The sequence below is a fragment of the Nyctereutes procyonoides genome, unplaced genomic scaffold (genome assembly GCF_905146905.1).
Source record: "Nyctereutes procyonoides isolate TBG_1078 unplaced genomic scaffold, NYPRO_anot_genome, whole genome shotgun sequence".
NCBI lineage: Eukaryota > Metazoa > Chordata > Mammalia > Carnivora > Canidae > Nyctereutes > Nyctereutes procyonoides.
In genome coordinates, this window is record NW_026575140.1 from 12,305,519 (window position 1) to 12,326,196 (window position 20,678).

Here is a 20,678-nt window from a genome sequence, read left to right on the forward strand (position 1 = left end):
CTCAATTCCATGTCTTCCTTGGAAGAACTTAGTGGGCAGGGATCAGGCCTACATATGAACATCAAGGAGGCGGTGGAGAATTGAACAGTGTGTCCAGAAGTTAGGAAGTCCCCCATCTTGGAGCCTAGAATCATATTCTGAATGTAGGAGTAGCCTGGTGTCACCTCTAGAAGAATCTGTTACGGGGATCCCTGGGTGGCTCCCCGGTTTGGCACCTGCCTTTGGCTCAGGCCGTGATCCTGGAGACCGGGGATTGAGTCCCACGTCGGGCCTCCGACATGGAGCCTGCTTCTCCCTCTGCCCGTGTCTCTGCCTCTCTCTCTCTGTCTTTCATGAATAAATAAATAAAATCTTAAAAAAAAAAAAAAAAAGAATCTGTTACATGGCCCGGTGGTGGGCTGAACTGTGGCCAGCAAACCAGCCTAGAGGGCACTATTGGTCCCTCGCACAGGTTAACCTCAGGGCATGGGCAGCCCAGGAATCCTGGGACACACACCTCACAGACCGCACCCTGATGCCTGAGTCTCACATCTGGAGACCTCTCGAGTCCCTGCTTAGGGGCCCAGAGAGGAGTGACCATACGAAAGCTTACTCTCATGCCTCAGACTCCAGCTTCTTTCCTCCACTTGCCCCCATCTTCTGCCTGTCTGTGTTCTTTTCAATCGTGTCTTTTACAGAACTTTCTGAGTACTGTTACAGCCATAGTCTTGGTAGCTCTTACCAGCCTGTCACCCTCTGCGGACCTCTCCCCACCCTCCCCCTGGAGGCAGCTCTCTGTCTCTGACCACAGCTCTCCAGAGGTTCCTGTCCTTCATCCTCTGCTTTTCTTCCCCAGGTTATCCTGAAGGATCTAGAGGTATTGGCAGAAATTGCCTCCTCCCCTGCAGGCCAGACGGATGACCCAGGCCCCCTTGATGGCCCTGACTTCCGGGTCAGCCACTCAGAGCTTCAGGTGCCCACCTCTGGCAGAGCCAACCTACTGAATACTCCTGGTAAGTAGTCCCCTTCTGGTTACAGCCTCAGGGACCCGGGGAATGCTAGTGCTCAGTCTTGTCCTAGACCGAGCACTCCTTTGAGCTGCCCCGCTTGAGCGCCAGAGCTCTGCTAGGATATGGGCAGTCAGAAATTTCTTCTGCTCTTTGAGAAGCAGACAGACCTCGCCCTCCTACTGCCTCCCCACCCCCTTGTACCTCCCTCACATCCTCTTTTCCTCATCTTCCTGCACCCTTCATACTTTTGAGCCACCGGCTAAATATAAAACCATCTGAGTCAGCTGATTGTTTCTTTCGCTGGGGCAGCGTCTCCCCAGTCAGGAATCTGGGGGCTTTGGAGCCTTGGGTTGCACAGGTGGAAGACCAGGCACCCATTTCCTTCCTTGTAGGGGGAGCTAAAAATAGCAAACAACATGGCAGGCAGCCCAGGCAAGAGAGGGGATAATTCAAACAGGATGTTTCCGGGCAGTCCTTGGACATAAAGGTGGCCATGGTGTTCCTGGGGCTCGCCCCTCAGAGTCCTTCCAAACAGCAGGTGGCTCTTCTCCCTGGGCCAGTGCAACTCCCAGCTCCTCCCTCCCAGGCAAACACCAGTTCTCTCCAGTGACGTGATCCCAGGAAATGCCAAGGATGCAAGTTTATAGGAAAGTCCCCAGTTAATCTTGGGTGTTTGCCTGGAGGTATCTCTTTGTCCCCTGAGTGGTTCTTGACATCCAGTTACAAGGTCCTAGATGGCTCCTCCTTTGATGCAGAAGCCAAATGTCAAATAGATTGAGATCCTTGCAGCTTCCCTACTGCCACTCTAGCAGGCTGCACCCCCCAGAGGCACTCTGGTACCTGGCCCTGAGAATGCCTGCTCGCTGGAGCCACCAGAGCCCTGCAGGCCTGGCTGCACCCCAAGGCTGCCAGGCTAAGTCACAGAAGGCCCTCGTATTGGAGACGTGTCCCTGGTGACATGTGAAGTCAAGGGCTCCCCCAGCTCCTGCAGTGGGGTACCACATAAGACCCCAGGCTTCAGGTCACCACTCCTGCATATTCTCTGCCTGTGACTGGTCCCAAATGTCCGTCTATTTCTACCCAAAGCAAGGAAAGAGTGAGGGGCTCTGGTGGCAGCTTAGTTTCCTTCTCTTGTTTCCCCAGGATGTAGTGGCTTCCTTGCCCATGAGCCCAGTTTCCTCTGGGCAGTCAGAGGCCATGGTTGGGAGGCTCCCACATCCTGACCCTGGACCCTTGGGGAGGTCCCCACCCTCTATCCCATAGCCCAGGATTCTTTTCCATCCTGTGTTCCACGTCAGCACTTGGGGGGTCAACCTGAAGCCCCTGGGGCGGATGGCAAGAACGCCAGAGGTTGTGTGGGCGCCAGGCCACACAGGGCGCCAGGGGTGGGGTCTCACTGAGGCAGGGAGGTGCAGTGACTGGGGGGTGAGGAGTGACTGCAAGAGGGGTAGAGCCAGGGGAAGGCATCCTGTGGGTTGGAGCCAGCCTTCAGACTCCCTCCCCAGGAAACACTTGTCTGGAATCTTCTCTCCTCCTCAGAGTAGGAGAAGCCAAACCTGAAGCAGCACAGCCTCAAGCAGGGAAAGGAGACCTCTGTCTCTAGGACTCTCCAGGATCTGTCCCTCTGTCTCTAACATGTTTTTTCTCTTTCTCTGGGCATCAGGAAGTTGATGACTGAAATGCTTATTCATTAGTGGGTGGATGAACCTGGCAAATGGCTTGGGGCCCAGGGCTGCTGGAGAGGGCAGGGTGTGTGCCCTGGGAAGGCCCAGACAGGAAGCTCCATGAGGGGCACTCTCAGCCCCTGGGGAGCAAGAGCTGAGGGGAGTCTCAAATGACACAGTGCTCTGAACCCTGGCTCCTTGCCCTGCCAAGGTGAGTGAGCCACTAGCGAGGCTGAGATGGTGAAGATTTGCCCCAACTCATCAGGGCTGTCAGAGTGGCTCATACCAGCCAGGGACTCACCCTGAATTCATAGAAAAACAACGAAATATGCCAGACGAGGAAAAATTCCATCCTGGACAGAACACTGAGGAAGTGCCTACTGTTAATAACATTTCTTTCTTCAAGGATACGCAGCACCATGGGCCACGTGCCCCGAGCCTGAGACTCACATGTTTGCTGCAGAGTGTGTGGGAACCACACATGCATGTGTGTCCACAGCTGGCACCAAATTTTTCAGATGGGTCCATGATGTTTAAAAGGTCAAGTTCAAACCAGTAAGAGAAGAGCACAGAAAACCAGAGCTGGGCCCTGTCCCCTCTCTTGCTTCAGCTGCCTTGGGGAGGGCACTGGCCCGGCACCAAGGATGTTGGGGGTGGCTATTTAGGTCAGAAAGCATGCAGGAAGTGTCATTCATCTGTGGGCTGCTTTTTCTCCCAGTGCTTCTCAGGCATGTAAGAGGGTCATTCTGTCTTTTACCATCTGGCCATGCACGTGGACAGAGGCTGCAAGGCCAGACCCTCTTCCTGTTTGGATTTTACTTCCCTCTGGCTTTCCAGGGCACAGCTCTGAGAACTCGCAGGGTGCGGTACTGTCCCTTTAGGATAGAGCACCACCACCCCCACAGGAAAGGGTCTTTCTGGAAAGCCAAGGAAGCAGGGAATCTAGCAAAGACAAAATCAGCACATTTGTCAGGAACCAAATGGTCCTGCCTGCTCGCTGGATCTATAAACTCAAATGGTGCAGATTTAATGCGAGGGTTGGGAAGCTGCCCGTGTTGGCCTAAATACACCATAGCCATAGGCCCAGGGCCCACAGGCAAGTTACCCACGCGGGATGTTCCTCCCACCTGGTCTAGTGCGAACATCTCTCTCCAGCGTGGAGCGTGTGGGCAGAGGCGATGGTCTTGCTTTTTCCACCCCACCCCCCCACTTTGTTGTTGATCTTCACAGAGTTGCAGGCCAGGAAGAGGGCCATTTCTGGGGCATTCCAGAGGGGAGCTGCCTGAGTGGGCAGCCCTGAGGGAAGCCAGTGGAGGGATCCAACATTTTGCAGTCTCCCAATTGTGATTTGGAGAAATGAAATGAAAACAACCACTCGGGTCGCCTTTAACTGGGTGGTTTTCGTGTATTCTCTTCCTATCTCCACTTGGGGATGCTGGCTGAGGCCTCCTAGGATCTGGGAAGAACAGATGATGAGCCCCCTTCGAGCAGACCTGAGGGTCCTGACCCTGAGCCCAACAGAAGGCTCAGCAGAAGCAGGAGGCCTCTGGGATCAGTCCCTCAGTTGAGACATGCCTGGCCCTCCTGGGGCCTGGATGTTCCTACCTCAGGAGAGGGAACAGCCTTGGCCAGGAACTGCAGCACTGTGGCATCTGGGATCAGAGGTCACTGCAGGACTGATGTTTGCCCCCAAAACCCAGTCTTCCCTTTCTTTCCCTTCTAGCCAAGGGGGCGCATTCTTGGTGGGAGGACTACTCATGTCAGAGTGCCCTGCGGGGTTCTCTGGTCCAAGGTGGAGTTTGATCCCAGCTCTAAAAGCAGGGGTAGAAATTAAATGTTCTGATTCCATTCCATCCTTATCGCCCAGGCTGGTGTGGCCATATTCACAAACAAGTTCTAGAAGAAACCCAGGAAGCCCTCCCTGGGCATTTTTCCCAGTAGTACCAGCAACTATAATACATTGAGCTTGTTAGGACCAGAGGCTGTTCTGAGTACTTCCCATGTGTCAGCCTACTGAACCTCACTGTGGGGTAACCCCTCGACTCCTCACAACAACTGTGAGAGGAAGCGCTATTGTCATTCTTACCTGACACAAGAGTGCAGTAGGTGCTGGTGCTGACCCAGGAGCCCAGCCTGAAAGTCTGCTCTCTTTACCCCATGCTTAGAGGACAAAAGCACTTGCCCAGGACTGGAAGCTTCTACCACCCAAGGAGGGGGAGTCGAGCAGTGGTGGCCAGGCCAGCAGTCCAGGCTTCTCCTTTGGGGTGGCGGGCCACCCTTGAAGATCTCCCTTCTCTGCATAGTGACATCAGGGACCCTATTTTGGCCTTGTCCACCTCAGCAACTCATGCCTACTAGTGCCTCCACTTCTTCCAGCCACACCAGACCTACTTCCTAGCCCCAAAAGCCTTCTCCATTGCTCTTGGAATCTTAAAAGGCCTTCTTCCTACATACTCTTTCAGACAGCATGGGTGCCAGGGTCAGAAGGATCTAGGCTGTATTCATCCCTGGATGCCCAGAGTCAGGCGTCCAGTCGGGGTAATTTCAGAGTCATTACAACGATGGAAAGAAGGGGCACCAGAGCTGGCCACCCCATCATCAGTGCTGTGTCAGCACCACCACCCAGGTCTTTGCTTGTCCCCAGGTGGAGAGCCAGTAGCCCTCTGCATCCCAGGCCCGGTCTCAGCGATGGCCCTGAGGCTCCTGCCTCCTGTGTCTCTCCAGTGCTGCTCTTGGCCCGGCCCCTCTCAGCAGCAGTCTTCCCTGACGCAGCCCCTCTCTACTGCCCTGTCAGCTGGAAGCTCCTTCTGGGTCCTGCTGTGGCCCATTAGCTTATCTCTTTCTCTGAGGCAGGCAGCTGGAAAGCCTCCTGGATTTGGGTCACTGCCCGGGGTGGAGGGCTCCCAAGCCTCAGCTGGGCCGGCTCGCAGCAAAGAAAATGACTGCCTCTTGGATCAAGTCCCAAGGGTGCCGTTGCTACATCTTCACCACTCTCTTTTCCCTGCGGCTGTGAGGTCTGGGCTCTCCGATTCAGCAGACTCCGTGTCTCCTGAGACCCCGCTGCACCAGAGTCCTTGGCCTCCCTCCGGCCCCTTGATCCAGTAGGGGAAGCTGCCCCTTCCCTACCTGTGTCCCTGGGTTCTGTGCTAGCCTCCCAGTCACACAGCCCCTCCTCGATGCAATCCCTGTACCAGGCACTGTGCTAGGCTCTGTTTCTCTGTGAGCTTCACACACAGGAACCAGCCCCAGAGAAGGTGTCACTTCCTCAACCCTGCCTTGCCAGTCAGCCAGGGGCCTGGATCTGCCCCGGTCTCCCAGCCTTTTCCTCCACATTCTCTGGGTGGCAGAGCCAGATGCCCATCCGAGGGGCTGGCCGGGCACATGGGCCCCAACCCACGGGGGAGACAGGAGCAAGAGGGTGGGGAGCTGAGCAGGGACCACGCCGGGTCTGAGCTGGGCCACGGAGGCCTTCACATCTGGTTTTGTTGAACTGTAGCTTGCTTTGCCTATTGAGGCCAGAGCTATTTTTATCCTGACATGTGAGGCTCCTTCACGTCATAGCCACAAAACTCAATCTAAAACATCCCAGGGAAGGTTGTTTGTGAGACGTTCTGCAGATTCTCATGTCGCCACATCAGGTTTCACTTAGCAACATCTGCACGGCTGGCTCCCTGGCCGCCCACCCCACCAGCCTGCTTTTGTACACAGAGCGCTCCCGACAGCATCTGTCTGCCCCTGGGCTAGCCAGCAGTCACGTGAACTTCCTGCCAGAGCCCACTTCTCCAAACTTCTCCAAATCAGAAATGCAAAGCAGGCAGCATTCAGCCGAGGGGCTGGTCTTAGGCAGGATCAGGGAATGGAAACCCCACTCTCCTGTTCCCTTGAAGAGTATGACTCTATTGAGACCCAAGGCCAGGTGGTTCCCAACTACCCCACTTCCTGGGCCCCAGCCAGAATAGCTCAGACCTCTCTTTGGTGGGCCTGGAAGGCTGTTGGCAGTGCCACCCAAGCAAAAGTCTCCTGGCCCTGGCATCCCAGCACCTCCTCAGGACACAGTGTTGGATGGCCTGCCGGGAACTGGGTGCTGGGCTTCTGGCCAGGCTCTGCCCCCTTCCTAAAGGGCCAGCAGCACCTAGCCCAGGGCCCCACAAGCAGAGCTGGCTCTTAGCAGAGCTATTGAGAAAAGAGGCCAATTCCCTGCCCTGCTGTCGAGGGTGAGGTGAGCCAAAGGCAGGCAGCAGTAGCCAATGAGGCGCTGTGTACCCTCCACGGGGAAGAGTGGGCTGCGGTTGGGCAGAAATTAGTTCAGCTGAGAGAGGCCTGTCATTCCATGTAGTAACACTTCCTGGCGTGAGTTTACTTGTCTCTCCACCTCATCTCCCTTCTGTGCCTGCAGCCCTGCCCAAGAGCATCTCTCAGGTTCTGTCTCAAGCCAGCTGGGCCTGCAGAAGCTGGTCAGTCAGAAAAGTGGCTGAGGAACCAGCGGGAACAGGAGGCTAGGAGAGACCAAGGAGGCCCTCACCTTGTGCATGGTGAGCACCAAGCTGGCCAGACCACCTGGGAAGGGTTGCCTCTCCTGCCCAGACCTGTCATCTCTATACAGTCGGGCTGGCCTTGCAGTGAGCTTTCCAAGCTCCCAGGCCAGTCCTGCAGAGGCTCCTCCTCGAAGAGAGCCCATTCTGGTGGGTGGGAGCCTGAGGGACAAAAGTCTCTGCCCAACAGCTGCAGGCCCCAGTAACTCCCTGACACTCCCATAAGCCGGCTCTGACTCTCCAGCAGGGGCCCGGCCCCCACTCTGTACCCAGCCTCCTGCTCTTTGTAGTCTTTAAACAGGAGCACTGGGAGGGCTGAGCTATGAAAGCTTTCCCAGCAACCACTGCACTGTGAGAATGTGAGTCATTTGCCATGGCTTCTCCCAGATGTCATTCTGCCCTCCTCCTCCCTCTCACTAGGGGCCTCAGCTCCAGGGGTTGCCATGGGGGCCCGGACATTGAGACTTAATCCTGTGGCCCAGAGGGGGCTATGGCTAAGAAGACCAGGCTGTCTTCAGAACAGCCCCAAGCCTTCTCTTCCACCATCTTGGGCCAGCTGTCAGCCGAGAGGTGGGCACAGCTCCCTCCCCAAATGCTGGGCTGGCACTCAGGGGAGTTACAGGTGATTCAGTCTTCCCCTTGCAGCCTCCCTGCCTCCCAGCAAGGCACTGACTGTAAAGTTGTCCCAGGTCTGAAATCTCTTCACTCAGACTTTCCAGACTGTCCCCCAGCCCTCAGTCATGTATTCCAACACTGAGAGATGGGAACAGTCTGCCCCTTGCAGTGCTCAGAGTTCCGACATGTTTGCAACAGCAGCAGCCCCAATTCACTGAAATGGACTGTGTGGCAGGCCTCAGGCCCAGGGCATTAAATTTTTTGTCTCATTTAAAGGGACTCTTTTTGGGGGTGCCTAGCTGGCTCAGTCTGTGGAGCACAGGACTCTTGATCTCGTGAGTTTGAGCCCCACCCTGGGCATAAAGATTACTTAATGAAAAAAAAAAATTTAATGAAAGAATAGAGGCTCTCATTGGCCCTACCTTACAGGGAAAGAAATTGAGGCTTAGGGCTCTGGAATGGCAAACAGTCTCTGCTCCCTGGCCCAAAGAGAGAGCCAACTTTGAGACTTGCCCAAAGTTGCACAGCCAATAATAGGTAAATATCTGATCTGAACCAGATATGATGGACTCCCTAGCTTTGCTCTTAAACACTGTGCTCAATGTTTCTACCTGCCCGAGATAACCCAGCCCCCAGAGAATGGAGACTGTGGCCCCACATCGTGGAAGATTTCTTTATGGTCACTCCCTATTTGGGTCTCTTTGTCCTTTGGAATACTTTGGAACCTAAATGGCCCTCAACCTGGAAATGATGTAGGTTGGCAAGAAGGGGACAGGGACTCAGGAGCCATCACATATGAGTGTCCCAGAGAAGGTTCCAGTCCACACCACCACCAGTGTTGGTGGTGTGCAGCCAGGCCACCACAGGGGCAGTGTGGGGACAGGGAGGAGGGGCTTTAGCAGCTGTATCTGCAGCCAGGGGTAACTCGATCTGTAAGAATGTGACACTTGATTCTGCAAACAGCCCCTCTGGGCCAGGGAGCAGAGACTGTTTGCCATTCCAGAGCCACTCAGGACCTCCCAGGCCAGGCTGTTCTGGGCAGGGACCCAGAAAAACACACTGCAAACATCAAGAAGTTCAGTTCACAGGGGCTGTCTAGGAGGTTCTCAGGAGAAAGAACAGTAATTTGAAGGTAGGCTCCTGGTAAGGAATCCTCATAGAATAATGCACAGCTGGGAAAAGCAAAGCAGAAAGGCACCTTTTCCCATTCCCAGCCACACCCCCGTAAGGACCTTGCAAGGACATCAGAGAAGTCTGAGCTAAGCAAAACTCCTGAAAGGAGGGTTTTACCGCTGCTTTTGGCCACTGGCATCTAACAGAGTCAGCTAGTGGGGTTCCTCTGTAGGCCTTGTTTCTAGTACCATGGATGGTTCTGAACATTCGTGTTGTGTGCTTGGACCTGATGCTTCTGGGAGCGAATAGCCCCTCCCACAGCCGAGTTTAGTTCTCTGGTTTGGTTTAGTTTGGTTTTTAAGATTTTATTTATTTGAGAGAGAGAAAGAAAGCTAGTATGTGCACAGAGTGAGAGAAGCAGACTCCCTGCTGAGCAGCAAGCCTGATGCAGGGCTTGATCCCAGGACCGTGGCACTGTGACCTGAGCTGAAGGCAAACAGACGTTCAACCGACTCAGGCACCCCTTGGTTCCCTCTTTTATGCAGGTGTGTGACCACCCTCTCCCTGGTCTGGGGCAGAAGTTGGGGCTTTAGGGCCAGAGAGAGAGGCCAGCCTGGAAAGCAATGTCTGTGTGGGCCGCTGTGCTTTCCCCAGTGTCCGCCCTGTGTTCCCAGAGGGCTGCAGCCAAGTACTTCCCCCACAGTGTCTGACAGTGTCACTATCTGTCCTCAGTCTTGGCAAGGCCTTAATTTCAGTCTTCTGCCTCTTGTTTAGGAACATACCACCTGCTAACCTGCTAACCGCAAACCTCCCCAAGCACCAGTGCCCGGGTAATGGGCAGCATGCTGGAGCTGCTGAGAATGTGGGCTCTGAGACCAGCTGCATGGACTCAGACACCACCACTCATCAGCTCTGTGACTTTGGATAATCCACAGCTTCTCCATGCATATGATGAGAATAGTAATAGCACATATTTTCAAGGATTATTTTGAGGATTAAATTAGATACTATGCATGAAGGTTTTAGACATAGTTCAGTCCCTGGTAAGTTGTAGCTCTTGGTTGCCTATTAAGATACCATGTTGGGGAGATGCTGGTCAGAGGGTACAAACTTCCAGTTAGAGTTTGATAAGTTTTGGGCATCTAATATACAGGACGGTGATTACAGTTAATGATACTATAGTATATACTTGGAAGTTGCTGAGAGAGTAGATCATAAATGTTCTCACCATAGAAAAACAAATGATAATTATGTGAGGTGATGGAGGTATTGGCTGACTCCACAGCACTGTGGTAATCATTTTGCAATATGTCCATGTATGAAATCAACACATTGTATACCTTAAAGTTACATAATGTTATATGTCAATGTTAGCAAAGCTAGAAAAAAATACAATGTAGAAAACAAAGCATCAAGACACCTGGCTGGCTCTTGACTTCAGGGTCATGAATGAGCCCCACATTGGGGATAGAGATTACTTAAATAAATAAATAATTTTTAAAAAACTTCTTGTAAAAGTAATAAAAAACAAAGCATCTATAAAGTGAAAAGAAAGCAGATATCATGTTATGGTGGGACAATTAAATATCTATCCACATGCAAAAGAATTTAGACTCCTTCCTTATACCATAAACAAAAATTAAAATAGATCAAAGACGTAAATATAAGAGCTAAATTTAAAGAAAAAGAAAAAAAACACAGCTCTTAGAAGGAAGTGTATCAGGAAGTCTTTATGACCTTGGAATAGGTAATAGTTTCTTAGATAAGGCACCAAAAGCACAAGCAACCAAAAATATATGGATAAATTGGACTTTATGAGAATTTAAAATTCTGTGCTTCAAAGGAAGACACCATCAGGAAAGTAAAAACAACCCAAAGAATGGGGGAAAATATCTGCAAATCATATATTTGATAAGAGACTTGTATCTAGGAAGACTCTTAAAACTCAGCAATAAAAAGGCAAATGACCCAATCTTAAAATGGGCAAAGGACTTGAATAGACGTTTATCCAAAGATCTACAGATAGCCAGTAAGCACATAAAAAGATGTCATTAGTCATCAGGAAAATGGAAATCAAACCCACAATGAGATACCACTTCCCATTCACAAGAATGGCTCTAATCAAAAGACAAGTAATAACAAGTGTTGGCAAGAACATGCAAAAATTGGAATCTCATACACTGCTGATGGGAATGTAAAATGGCGTAACCATCATGTAAAACAATCTGGCAGTTGCTCAAAAGTTGCACATAGAATAACCATCTGATTCAGAAATTGCACTTCAGGGTATATAGCCAAAAGAAATGAAAACATGTTCACACAAAAACTTACATATGAACACAGCAGCATTATTCTTTTTTTTTTCTTTTAATTAAGTAAGCTCTACACCCAGCATGGAGCTCAGACTCACCACCCCAAGATTAAAAGTCACGTGCTCTACTGACTGAGCCAGCCAGGCACCCTGCAGCATTATTCTTAATAGCCAAAAAAGTGGAAACAACCAAACATCCAGCGACTGTTACATGGATAAAATATGGTATGTCCATACAGTGGAGTATTATTCAACCACAAAAATGCATACAGAATGGATACACACTACAACATAGATGAAATAAATGAACCTTGAAAATATGCTAGGTGAAAGAAGCCACGTTAACACAAAACTTCCAGAATACGCAAATCCACAGACAGAAAATAGATTAATGATTGACAGGAGCCGGTGGAGAAAAGAATGGGGAGTGGCAGCTAATGCGTACAATGTTTCTTACTGGGTCTGTTCTGGAATTAGTGGTGATCAATGAACAATTTTAAAAAGATTTTTATTTATTTTTTCACGAGAGGCAGAAAGAGAGGCAGGCTCCCTACAGGGAGCCTGACGCAGGACTCGATCCCAGGACCCTGGGATCATGACCAGAGCCAAAGGTAGGTGCTCAAACACTGAGCCATCCAGGTCCCCCAATGCACAATTTTATGAATATACTAGAAGCCACTGAATTGTACAGTTTAAAAGGGTGAACTTTATATGTGAATTATATTTTAAGCTGGTGTGTGTGTGTGTGTGTGTGTGTGTTAATGCCCTATTAGTGCCTTAGGCAGAGGGAGTAAGGATTCCTCTTTCCAGCAGTGCTATTGAGGTCAGCTTGTGTGACTAGGAAAAGACTAGGAGATCGCATGGGGATCAACCAAGCATTCTGACAGCCTGCTCTTGTCACCTCCGTAGCTGGTACCTTGCGGAGGGGAGCATGTGCTGGGGTGAGCTTAGGAGGGAGACTGTATCTGGCCTTCAGGGTATTTTCAGCTGGGGTGCATATCAGGGGACACCCTGAAAGTGCTTCTGGTTCTAAAGCCAACTCTGGGCTTTCAAAGTCTTTAGAGTACTAGTCTAAAAGAGCACCTTTGGGACGCCTGGGTGGCTCAGTGGTCCTGTCCTAGGGCGTGATCCTGGGGTCCTGGATTGAGTCCTGTATCAGGCTCCCTGCAGGGAGCCTGCTTCTTCTCCCTCTGCCTCTGTCTCTGCCTCTGTCTCTCATGAATAAATAAATAAAAGCTTAAAAAATAATAAAAGAGCACCTTTGCCTAAAGAAGGTCTGATTTTAAAACATTGAGTGAAGCTTAAAGCCCTTGGTACCATTTCGTCAGTGTGAGCTGTCTTTAATCTAGCAGGTGTGTGCACAGTTGCCTTGTCCTTGAGCACCGCTGGGAAAAGAGTGTGTGTTGTTGACTGTCAAGGTGGTGTTCACCCCTCACTTCTCTTTGACTTGTCATCTGTTCTTAACCAGCCAAAATGAAGCCCAAGTGTATTTTATTTACTGGGATACTAGGTCCAGGTTTGTTTTATAAAAAATTCATAGCACATAGCAGCGGGTCTCACAGATAGGAGGCGTTCACTAAGTAATAGGGGGATGGCTGGAGAGTTGGATGGGTTCGTGGGTATTTGTGCAGTAAGCAGTTGTATTTGTTTGTACGTACTTGTATAGTCTGGCTTTTTTTTGCCATTGACCTGAGGCCCTGAATTGAAGATTTTTCCCTCACCTTGTTATACACAGACCCGCCGCCACCACCTTTCTGGCATTTATAATTGTGTATGTTCTTTGGGGTTCCAACACCCTGTGACCATGGACTAAGTCTCAGCTCTGTCCCTTTCTCTGCAGGTACCAAAGGCTTAGAATGTTCTCCTTCCACCCCCACCATGAACTCCTACTTTTATAAGTTCATGATCAACCTTCTCAAGAGGTTCAGCAGTGAACGCAAGCTCCTGGAGGCCAGAGGCGCTTTCATCATCAGGTCAGGCGCGGCGCACCTTCTCTTCCTCACACAGCCACGCTTTTTCACTTTACACTGTGCAAGGGGTCCAAGCAACCATTTTCTCTTCCACTTCTCTCCCCTCTTTTTCCTTTGCATTTATTCTTAAAGAAACAGAACCCCCCTTCACACTAGGTTGCTGGTGCTGCCAACACCAGAGAGGCCAATGTCTCCGTTTCTCAAACTAATGAGTTAATTTTTTGTTTGTCGAGACACTGTTTTCCCTTGAGGTTAAATGTCCTCTCAGCACGCCCTTGTTGGAATCTTTGGGGAAGAAAGTAGGTGAGCCAGATGGAACACGAAACGGCGCTGTGCTCAGGTGCCCAGCCAGCACGGGGTTTGGCCAGAGTTGGTGGTAACAGTTGCTCTGGCAGAGCTGGGATCTTGAGTCATGTGAGCCTGGCCCGGACAGTCAGTCCCAGGGCCCCATCCCCTATTGGCCTCTAGAACTCCCATCACCAGCAGTATGGCCAGGTCTGGCCCTTTGCCTCCTCCTTAGCTCCGTGGAGCCGGGGTCACTGAAGAGTGCCCCTCAGGTCACCAAAATCTAGATGGGGCACAGATTTCTTCAGGCTCCCCAATAAAGCCAGGCAGAAGAGTTTTGGCAAATAGTCTGAGTGGCCTCTAATGCTCTATGACAGTAGTTCTCAGCCCTGGCTGCCCGTTAGTCACTGAGGGTGACTATTAGTTAGTGACTGTTAGTCACTGCCCGAAGTGTGAAATAAGCACTTCTAATGTGTTGGGGTACCAAAGCTGGCCGGGATGCTTGGGGAACTGACTAGACCAGTGTGGCCCATGGAGTTGGGAGGATTCCCAAGGCTATCTGCGGGCTCTAGGGGTTGAAGGAGGATTGCTGGCAGAGGGTCCAGCCTGTACAGTTAGCAAAGAACATGGAGAGTTCATCTTGCTGTGATTCAGAGGGTAAAGGGGAGAGAGACCCACCTTTGCTGGCCACACCAAGGGTGGAGGCCTCACCCAGAGGCCGGGGGGAGCCACTGAAAGGGCTTAGATGGGGGGGACAGTGAGACAAGATTTTTAAAGATTACTGTGCTGCTGAGAAGAAGGGGTGAGTGGAAAGAGCAAAGTGGATGTGTGGGAGACCAGTTGGGAGGCTGTTGTCCAAGTGGGAGGTGGTAGCTGCTTGGTAGGGGGATGGGAAGAAGCAGCAGTATTGGGTAATTTGTAAGAAATATCACTGATTAATGATCGATTACCTGAGGGCCTGAGAAGACAAGCTGTTGGAATGACACGCAGGACTCTGGTGTGAGCACGGGGTGGATGGTGGTGGCAGTCCCTGCGATGGGAGCTCTAGAGGAGGAGGGAGGGTGGACTTTTGAGTTTCAGTTTCAGTTTGCTCTGGTGACATCAAAGGAGAGATGAAGAAGCAGGTTGCTATCCTGGACCCTCAAAAGAGGGACCTATGCCCTAGTTATAAATGTGGAAAAGGATAGCATAGTTCTTCCTTCATTTATGTCTCATTCATTCAGCAGATAGGATTACTGAGTACTGACTCTGCCAAGAACAGCTCTTGATGGCTCTGTCCTTGTGGAGCTTTCATTCTTAGGGAATAAGAACAGTCAGTGGTAATAGGGGCAGAGGCGGAAGAGGAGGGGCCTGAAGCAGAGCCCTAGGGAGCTCCAGTGTGTAAAAGAAGAGGAAACCAAGAACAGAGGCTGAGAAAAAGGGCCCAAGAGGTGGGAAGAAGCAAAAGGGAGTGGCAGGAGACAGTGAGGGGAGATGAGGCCCACAGGGGTCTGCCAGGAGCCATGCCAGGAACCTGCCCAGCCATAAAGGCGAACTGAAGGAAGGAAATGGAGTGAGCAGCCCCTGGCCCCTTCATCTACCACTGCCTGCCAGGGCTCTAGCTCCAGAGCTGAGAGTGGAGTTGAGGGCATAAACCAAAGGACTGAGTTGTAGGAGGAGACAGATCTGCTTGGCCAGAAGAACAAATAGGACCACCGAGTTTTTGCCCCTTGGGAGGAACGGGCTTCTAATGGTCCAGACCACCACAAGGGGTCCCTGTGATGGTAGGAGGCTGTCACAGCCCTCTTGCATTTCTGGGGTCACATAGAGCAGGAGTTCTCAAGCTCAACACTGTTGGCATTGGAGCTGGGTAGTCCTTGGTGGGTGGGACCATCCCATGTGCCCGTCCCGGGGGAACAGCACCCCTGGCCCCCACCCACTGATGTCAGGAGGCACCCCTGCCCTCCCCGCTGGGACTGTCAGAAATGTTTTCCAGCATTGCCAGATGCCCCCTGGGGAGCAAAATCATCCCAGGTGAGAACTGCAGTTACACAGGGACAGAAATGGATTCTTAACCCTGATTGGCCAGACAAGGAAGATTTCTAGTTTTACTTCCCACCAAGTTGGACAGTCATTGGGACTAGAGTGGGGATTAGAAGTGGTATAGGAGACCCCCCACCACCACCAGGAGAGCAGTGGTCTGTCCCCACATGAGTGGCAGTTTATATGGTTTTCCAAATTGCAGACATGTCACTTCTCTTGATGAGCCCTCCTTGCCTGGAAGCCTTTTGGGATCCAGTGGAGAGAGAGGCCTTTGAAGAAGGCATTTACAACTAGTTCCCCTCTGGAGAACTGGACCATAATGGGTTTTTCCATCCTCCAGCAGCGTCACATGCCCCATCAGGGGCCTGGGGAGAGAGAGCTCAGAGCAGTCAACAGCCTCCCCAGTCTCCGTCAAGCAGAAGTGTGGGCATCAGGGGCATGCGTGGGTGTTCTCTGCACCCCCTCAGGGACCCAAGGGCTCCGTGAAGCCAGTGGCCCAGTGGCCACTGCTGTGTTCCCATTACAGCCTCCAGGGTAGTGAGACTTTACTTGCTTTGTCTCATGTCTTCTCGGTGTCCTGGGCTGACCAGAATCCTCATTTTGTAGAAGGGAAATGAGACGAAGCCACATGCCTGCCAGGTGTGCTGGGAGCTGAGCGCAGACCCTTGCCCACTGCTAATTCCTCACCCACTGCTTTATCCTTTCTGTGAGATTCAGAGGCCAGATGCCTTGAGGGGCCCTGCACAGCATGTGGCCCAGGACCACCTGGAGCCCAGCTCTTCAGAGGGTCCGAGGGTCCTCTGGGCCTGTGGGGTCTTCCCTCACCCTTCTGGGGATTTAGATTCTGGCGATCACTCCCTGTTCTGGGGCTCACATCCCTCAGGGACCACAGTGGGACCTCAGGCAGCAAACCTGACCTCCAGGCTGTGCCTCACTGCTACACCACATGCCAGCGGTCTCCTGGCCTTTGGCACTGGCACAGGAACCCAGTGGGCTGGGATGGAATGAACCTTGTGGCTGGGCCCCTCACACTTGTCCCTCCCAGGCATCTGCGTCATTTGTCCAGCCTGCCATCCACCTGGAAGCAGCAGCAGCACCTGCTTCCTCTGGGCAGCACTGGCTCTGCGGGCTGGCTGCCTGTTAAGCCAGCGTGCCAGGCCACTGCTGACCAGCCTGGTTGCGGTCCCAGCCCACCAGCCTAGGCTCCTGGGGCACACAACACACAGTGACAGACATGGAGGAGGCCTTGAAGATGTGCTCTCCTCCTCCTTCCTGTGATCAGACAGGGGGGGTGAGGCCCCTCAGCGAAGTTTGCTGGGAACCAGCCGTCGGGAGTATCAGCCCACCTGTCTGCTTCTCGTTTCATTTCCTTATTTTTTGCTGATGGCTTTAAAGAGAAGCATAATAATGGTCCGTGCAGACTGCTGATCAGAAACACAGAGCGATTTAACCCTCCCCTTCAGGTGTTCCGCAGAGAGAGAAAGAGATTCCTCTGGCGACGAGTGAAAAGCCACTGTTTCTCCAGTAGTGCGTTTAGCTCAGGGAGCAGGAGTGGTTGCCGTCCAGAGGACAAAAGCGGCCAGAGTTAAAGACAAACATCTGGTGGGCGTCTTGGCGTTGAGGAAGATGCATGATTTCCCTCAGGACCCTGGAGTGTTTCCTCTCCCCCATGCAGCTTTCCCAGGCTGCACCTCCGTGGGGGGGGTGGGAATAGGGCCCCCGAACTCCCACCAGGCCCCTGGGCGGGTTGGACCTCCTCTGTGTCTGTGTGGCCTTGTTATCTAGTGGACATAACAGTTTAGTCGCATGTGTATTTTGGGGAGTGGGTAGCTCCAAAGCCTCATCTCATCTAGCCTTGCTGAGATGTACTCTGGCCCAGGCCCTCTCTTAGCTGCAGTTGAGGCTGTGCCCACATGGGAAGGAAGGGGTCTTGGGGTAGAGGCACCAGAGGGGCTCGGACACCCCCCCAGCCCTGCCCACTCTTCTCCCCCTTTCCTGGACTCCATGGAAATGGGGCAGATGGGCCTGCCACAGATCTGCAGGATCCAGATTAAGATTGGAACTTCTGAGGTCAAAGAGACTTGGGTTCGAATCCCAATTCCTCCAGTTTTGGCCATTTGGCTGGCTGTTTCTATAGTCATGCCTGCCTCGTCGTCGTTTTGCAGAGAGGGTTACGTAAGACCATGCTCATCGTTGAGCTCGGCACAGCTTGACAAAAGAGAGTTCTTGTTCCGCCTCATGACACGGCCTCTGCCTCCCATGGTGGTCTGTGAGGACGGGAAACCAGACTCCAGAGAGGATGAAATAATTAAACCTTCCGTGCCGAGAGCTGGCCTGGGCGCGCCCGGCCTACAGCCCCAGCACCACGGGCTCCCACCAGCGGCCCGGCCCCAGCCCCATTAAAACAACTCTGTCCCAAGTAGGTGTTGGTGTACATTTCCCTCCTCCGGCCTCTTCCCACCCTCCATGCCAATGCAGCAGAACAAGCGCAGGGCTTGTTTTCCCATGAACCAGGCCACTTATACTCAGTAGAAAGGGAGAGGAGGGAGAAAACGCAGCCTGTTTGATAAACTGATATGAACTGCAGCGTGATCCAACAGCTGTGATCCTTACAAGGCCTGCTTCTGTGCTGGGAAGTGAGTGAGTCTCAGGACGCTCCACTCTGCCCGCCAAGATGGCCCTCTGGCCAGCCGTCCTTTGGCTTAACCAACTGTGCTTCCCCTCCTCCTCTTCCTCCCTGCTGCCTCGCAGAGAGGACTTGCCAGAGAGAGAATGCTTTCTTTTTAACAAGTGCCTGCTGTGAACTCGAAGGCTCCAACCCCAACCAGCCCAGCTGATGGTGGATGAGGCCCTGAGCACCCATCCCGAGGACACGGGTGCCCCTAAGCTGAGAGTGTTTGAAGAGGTTGGGCTGGGAGCCCAAGTGGGAGAGCAGGGGCCAGGCGTGGGTCTTCTTCCATGAGACCCGAGCCCAGAGAAGCCCTGAGATAAGGTTTCTGGTTCATTCTGGTGCCCCCTCACCTCTAATACACAAGGGCATGACAGCCTTTCCAATTCAGCAGATGCTCACAGTCCCTAAAGTGTAACCCTAATCCTCCTGCCCTTGCCCTACTCACCCCCCCACTGCATCCCCCCCCCCCAGGTTTGCATAAAAGCCCTGTGTTTGGTGGGGGAGGAAGGAGGAGTTCGATTGGCTGCTGAGGTAGGTGGTGGGGCAGGGGAGCTAGGGCCTAGGAAGCCACTAGAAACTGGAGTTGTATTTAATTGCATCAGGGGGAGGGCCTCAAGAGAAGAAACTCTATTTCATGCCATAATGGGGAAATTCCACTTTGCTGTCCTCATATGGTCCACCTGTGAGACAGGCCGTCGGCTGGGGCCGCGTCACCACTGTGGCTAGGGCAGCCCACTCTGGCTGACCCTCCCGCACTCAGCTCCCCTTCTCACTGTGCATCCTCCCAGACCTTTCCAGCCTCTGGAGCTTATTGGCATTGTGTACCCCTCTTACATTGTTCATATGTGCCACTTGACATGCCAGGGGGGCACTAGCCGGGCCCCCCAAAGTCCACTATGCTGATGCTAATGCAAGATGAATCCAAGTTAAGTGGCAAGACCCAGATCCCTGGCTCAAATGGCATTTTAGAAAAGTACACTTTGCCTCTGGCCCCCAACCCTCAGGAGAGAACTTCTAAGAGGCCCTACTCGCTTTCTTTCATGCTCCCCTTTAATGGGATGTGTTCTTTGGCTCCAAATACAAATAAATTTCCTTGACGAACATGCGCCAACCAAAGTCTGTATGTATGCTGGAAGGGACCCTGATGCACCTACCCAGAATACAGGTGGGTTTGGATCTTTTATTAGTTTGAAGCCATATTGATTGGGTCCCCAGCTGAGGGGAAAGAGAAGGGACATTGAAGAGGGTTGGAGGAATTCTTCCAAGGAATTTCTAACCTCTCAGAAGCTTCTCTTCTTACTGACTTTAAGTCTGCCCAGGTCCTGTATGAATCTTCTGAAGGTTTCCACAGTCATCCTTTCCCCAGAGACCAGGGGGCTGGGGTGCTTTTGTGGAGATGCAGGACAGCAAAGGGAGTGTGTGGCAGAAGCTGTTTTGCACAACCAGCTCTTGGCTTTGATCTAACTGGAAACAATGCTGAGAGAACGTGACTGGCAGGGATGATCTGACAGGCCAGGCAAGAGTGAGAGAAGAGTCTGCCCTCGAAGGTAAAATACAAAGATGTCCTTGGGAAGGGCAAAATTCCGGCAGCCCAGAGAGCCCAACCTGATCTGTTTCTGTAGTCTCCTAGCCCATGGAGAGGTGCCACATCCCAGCACCTCACAAGACCATCTGTGACCCAAAAGTGCCCGGGAGGACTGAAGACCTGGAGGCGGGCCAGTGGCTTTGCTCTGCGTCCTCCGGGCAGTCTCCACGCTGTCCCTGTAGGGCCCACTGTTACACACACTGGCGCTCCCTGTAAGAAGGGCGTATTTCCTTCTGGAAAATGGGAACCACATGTGGTGGGCCTTGTTAGGCAAGGCTGGGATTAATTAGGTCCTACTGGGGGAGGGAGGAGGAGAGGAAGTGCTGGCCAGAGGGAGCCCGGCTCAGTAGGCGCTGAGGTCTGAGGAGCTTCAGAAGAAAGCATCTCCGTGTTTCAAGGCTCCTCATGGATCCCCGTGACAGAGGCCTGGAAGAAGGCCAAGGGTCCGCTCGCTTTAGCAGAGCTTGTGGGAGGTTAGAGGTCACAGATGAACTTGTTGGGGGGTGGTGGTAGGGGTGACCCAAGCAGCCCTCCTGCCACGGAGCCAGGCATCCCCAACGCACCTCGAGGCTCCTGTAGAGGGGATGAGCACTCAGGGATGGACCGGCAGGAAAGCTCATCTGTGCCCGTCACACGCCATCCCTTGGACTCCCCGTCGTGCAGGTGCTGGCAGCTGCAGAGTTCTTTCCAGCTGCAGATTAAAGGCACTTTCTTGTAGTCTCCACACCTAAGAAGCCTCAGCTCCCCAGCCCGTAGCTCAGGCAGCCTGCGGGGCGGGGGTGACTGTCAGGAACTGTTGCCAGTGGCTGAGAACTTGATAATGAATTTCCTTCTGAAGTTTGAGAGGTTTTCCAGATGGAATGGACAGTACTCTCTGAATCTGTTTATACTTTACCTAAGGATGCCAAGAAACTAACAAAG

The 20,678-nt window shown here is 52.4% G+C and overlaps 1 protein-coding gene across 1 annotated transcript in view; it reads left to right on the plus strand.

Moving 5' to 3' along the window:
- VAC14 (VAC14 component of PIKFYVE complex) overlaps window positions 1–20,678 on the plus strand; it is a 100,424-nt gene that overhangs the window by 48,113 nt on the left and 31,633 nt on the right. The window contains exons 13-14 of the mRNA XM_055306050.1: window positions 836–992; window positions 13,065–13,197. Coding sequence (XP_055162025.1) covers window positions 836–992; window positions 13,065–13,197 — 290 coding nt within the window. The remainder of the gene's footprint in view (window positions 1–835; window positions 993–13,064; window positions 13,198–20,678) is intronic.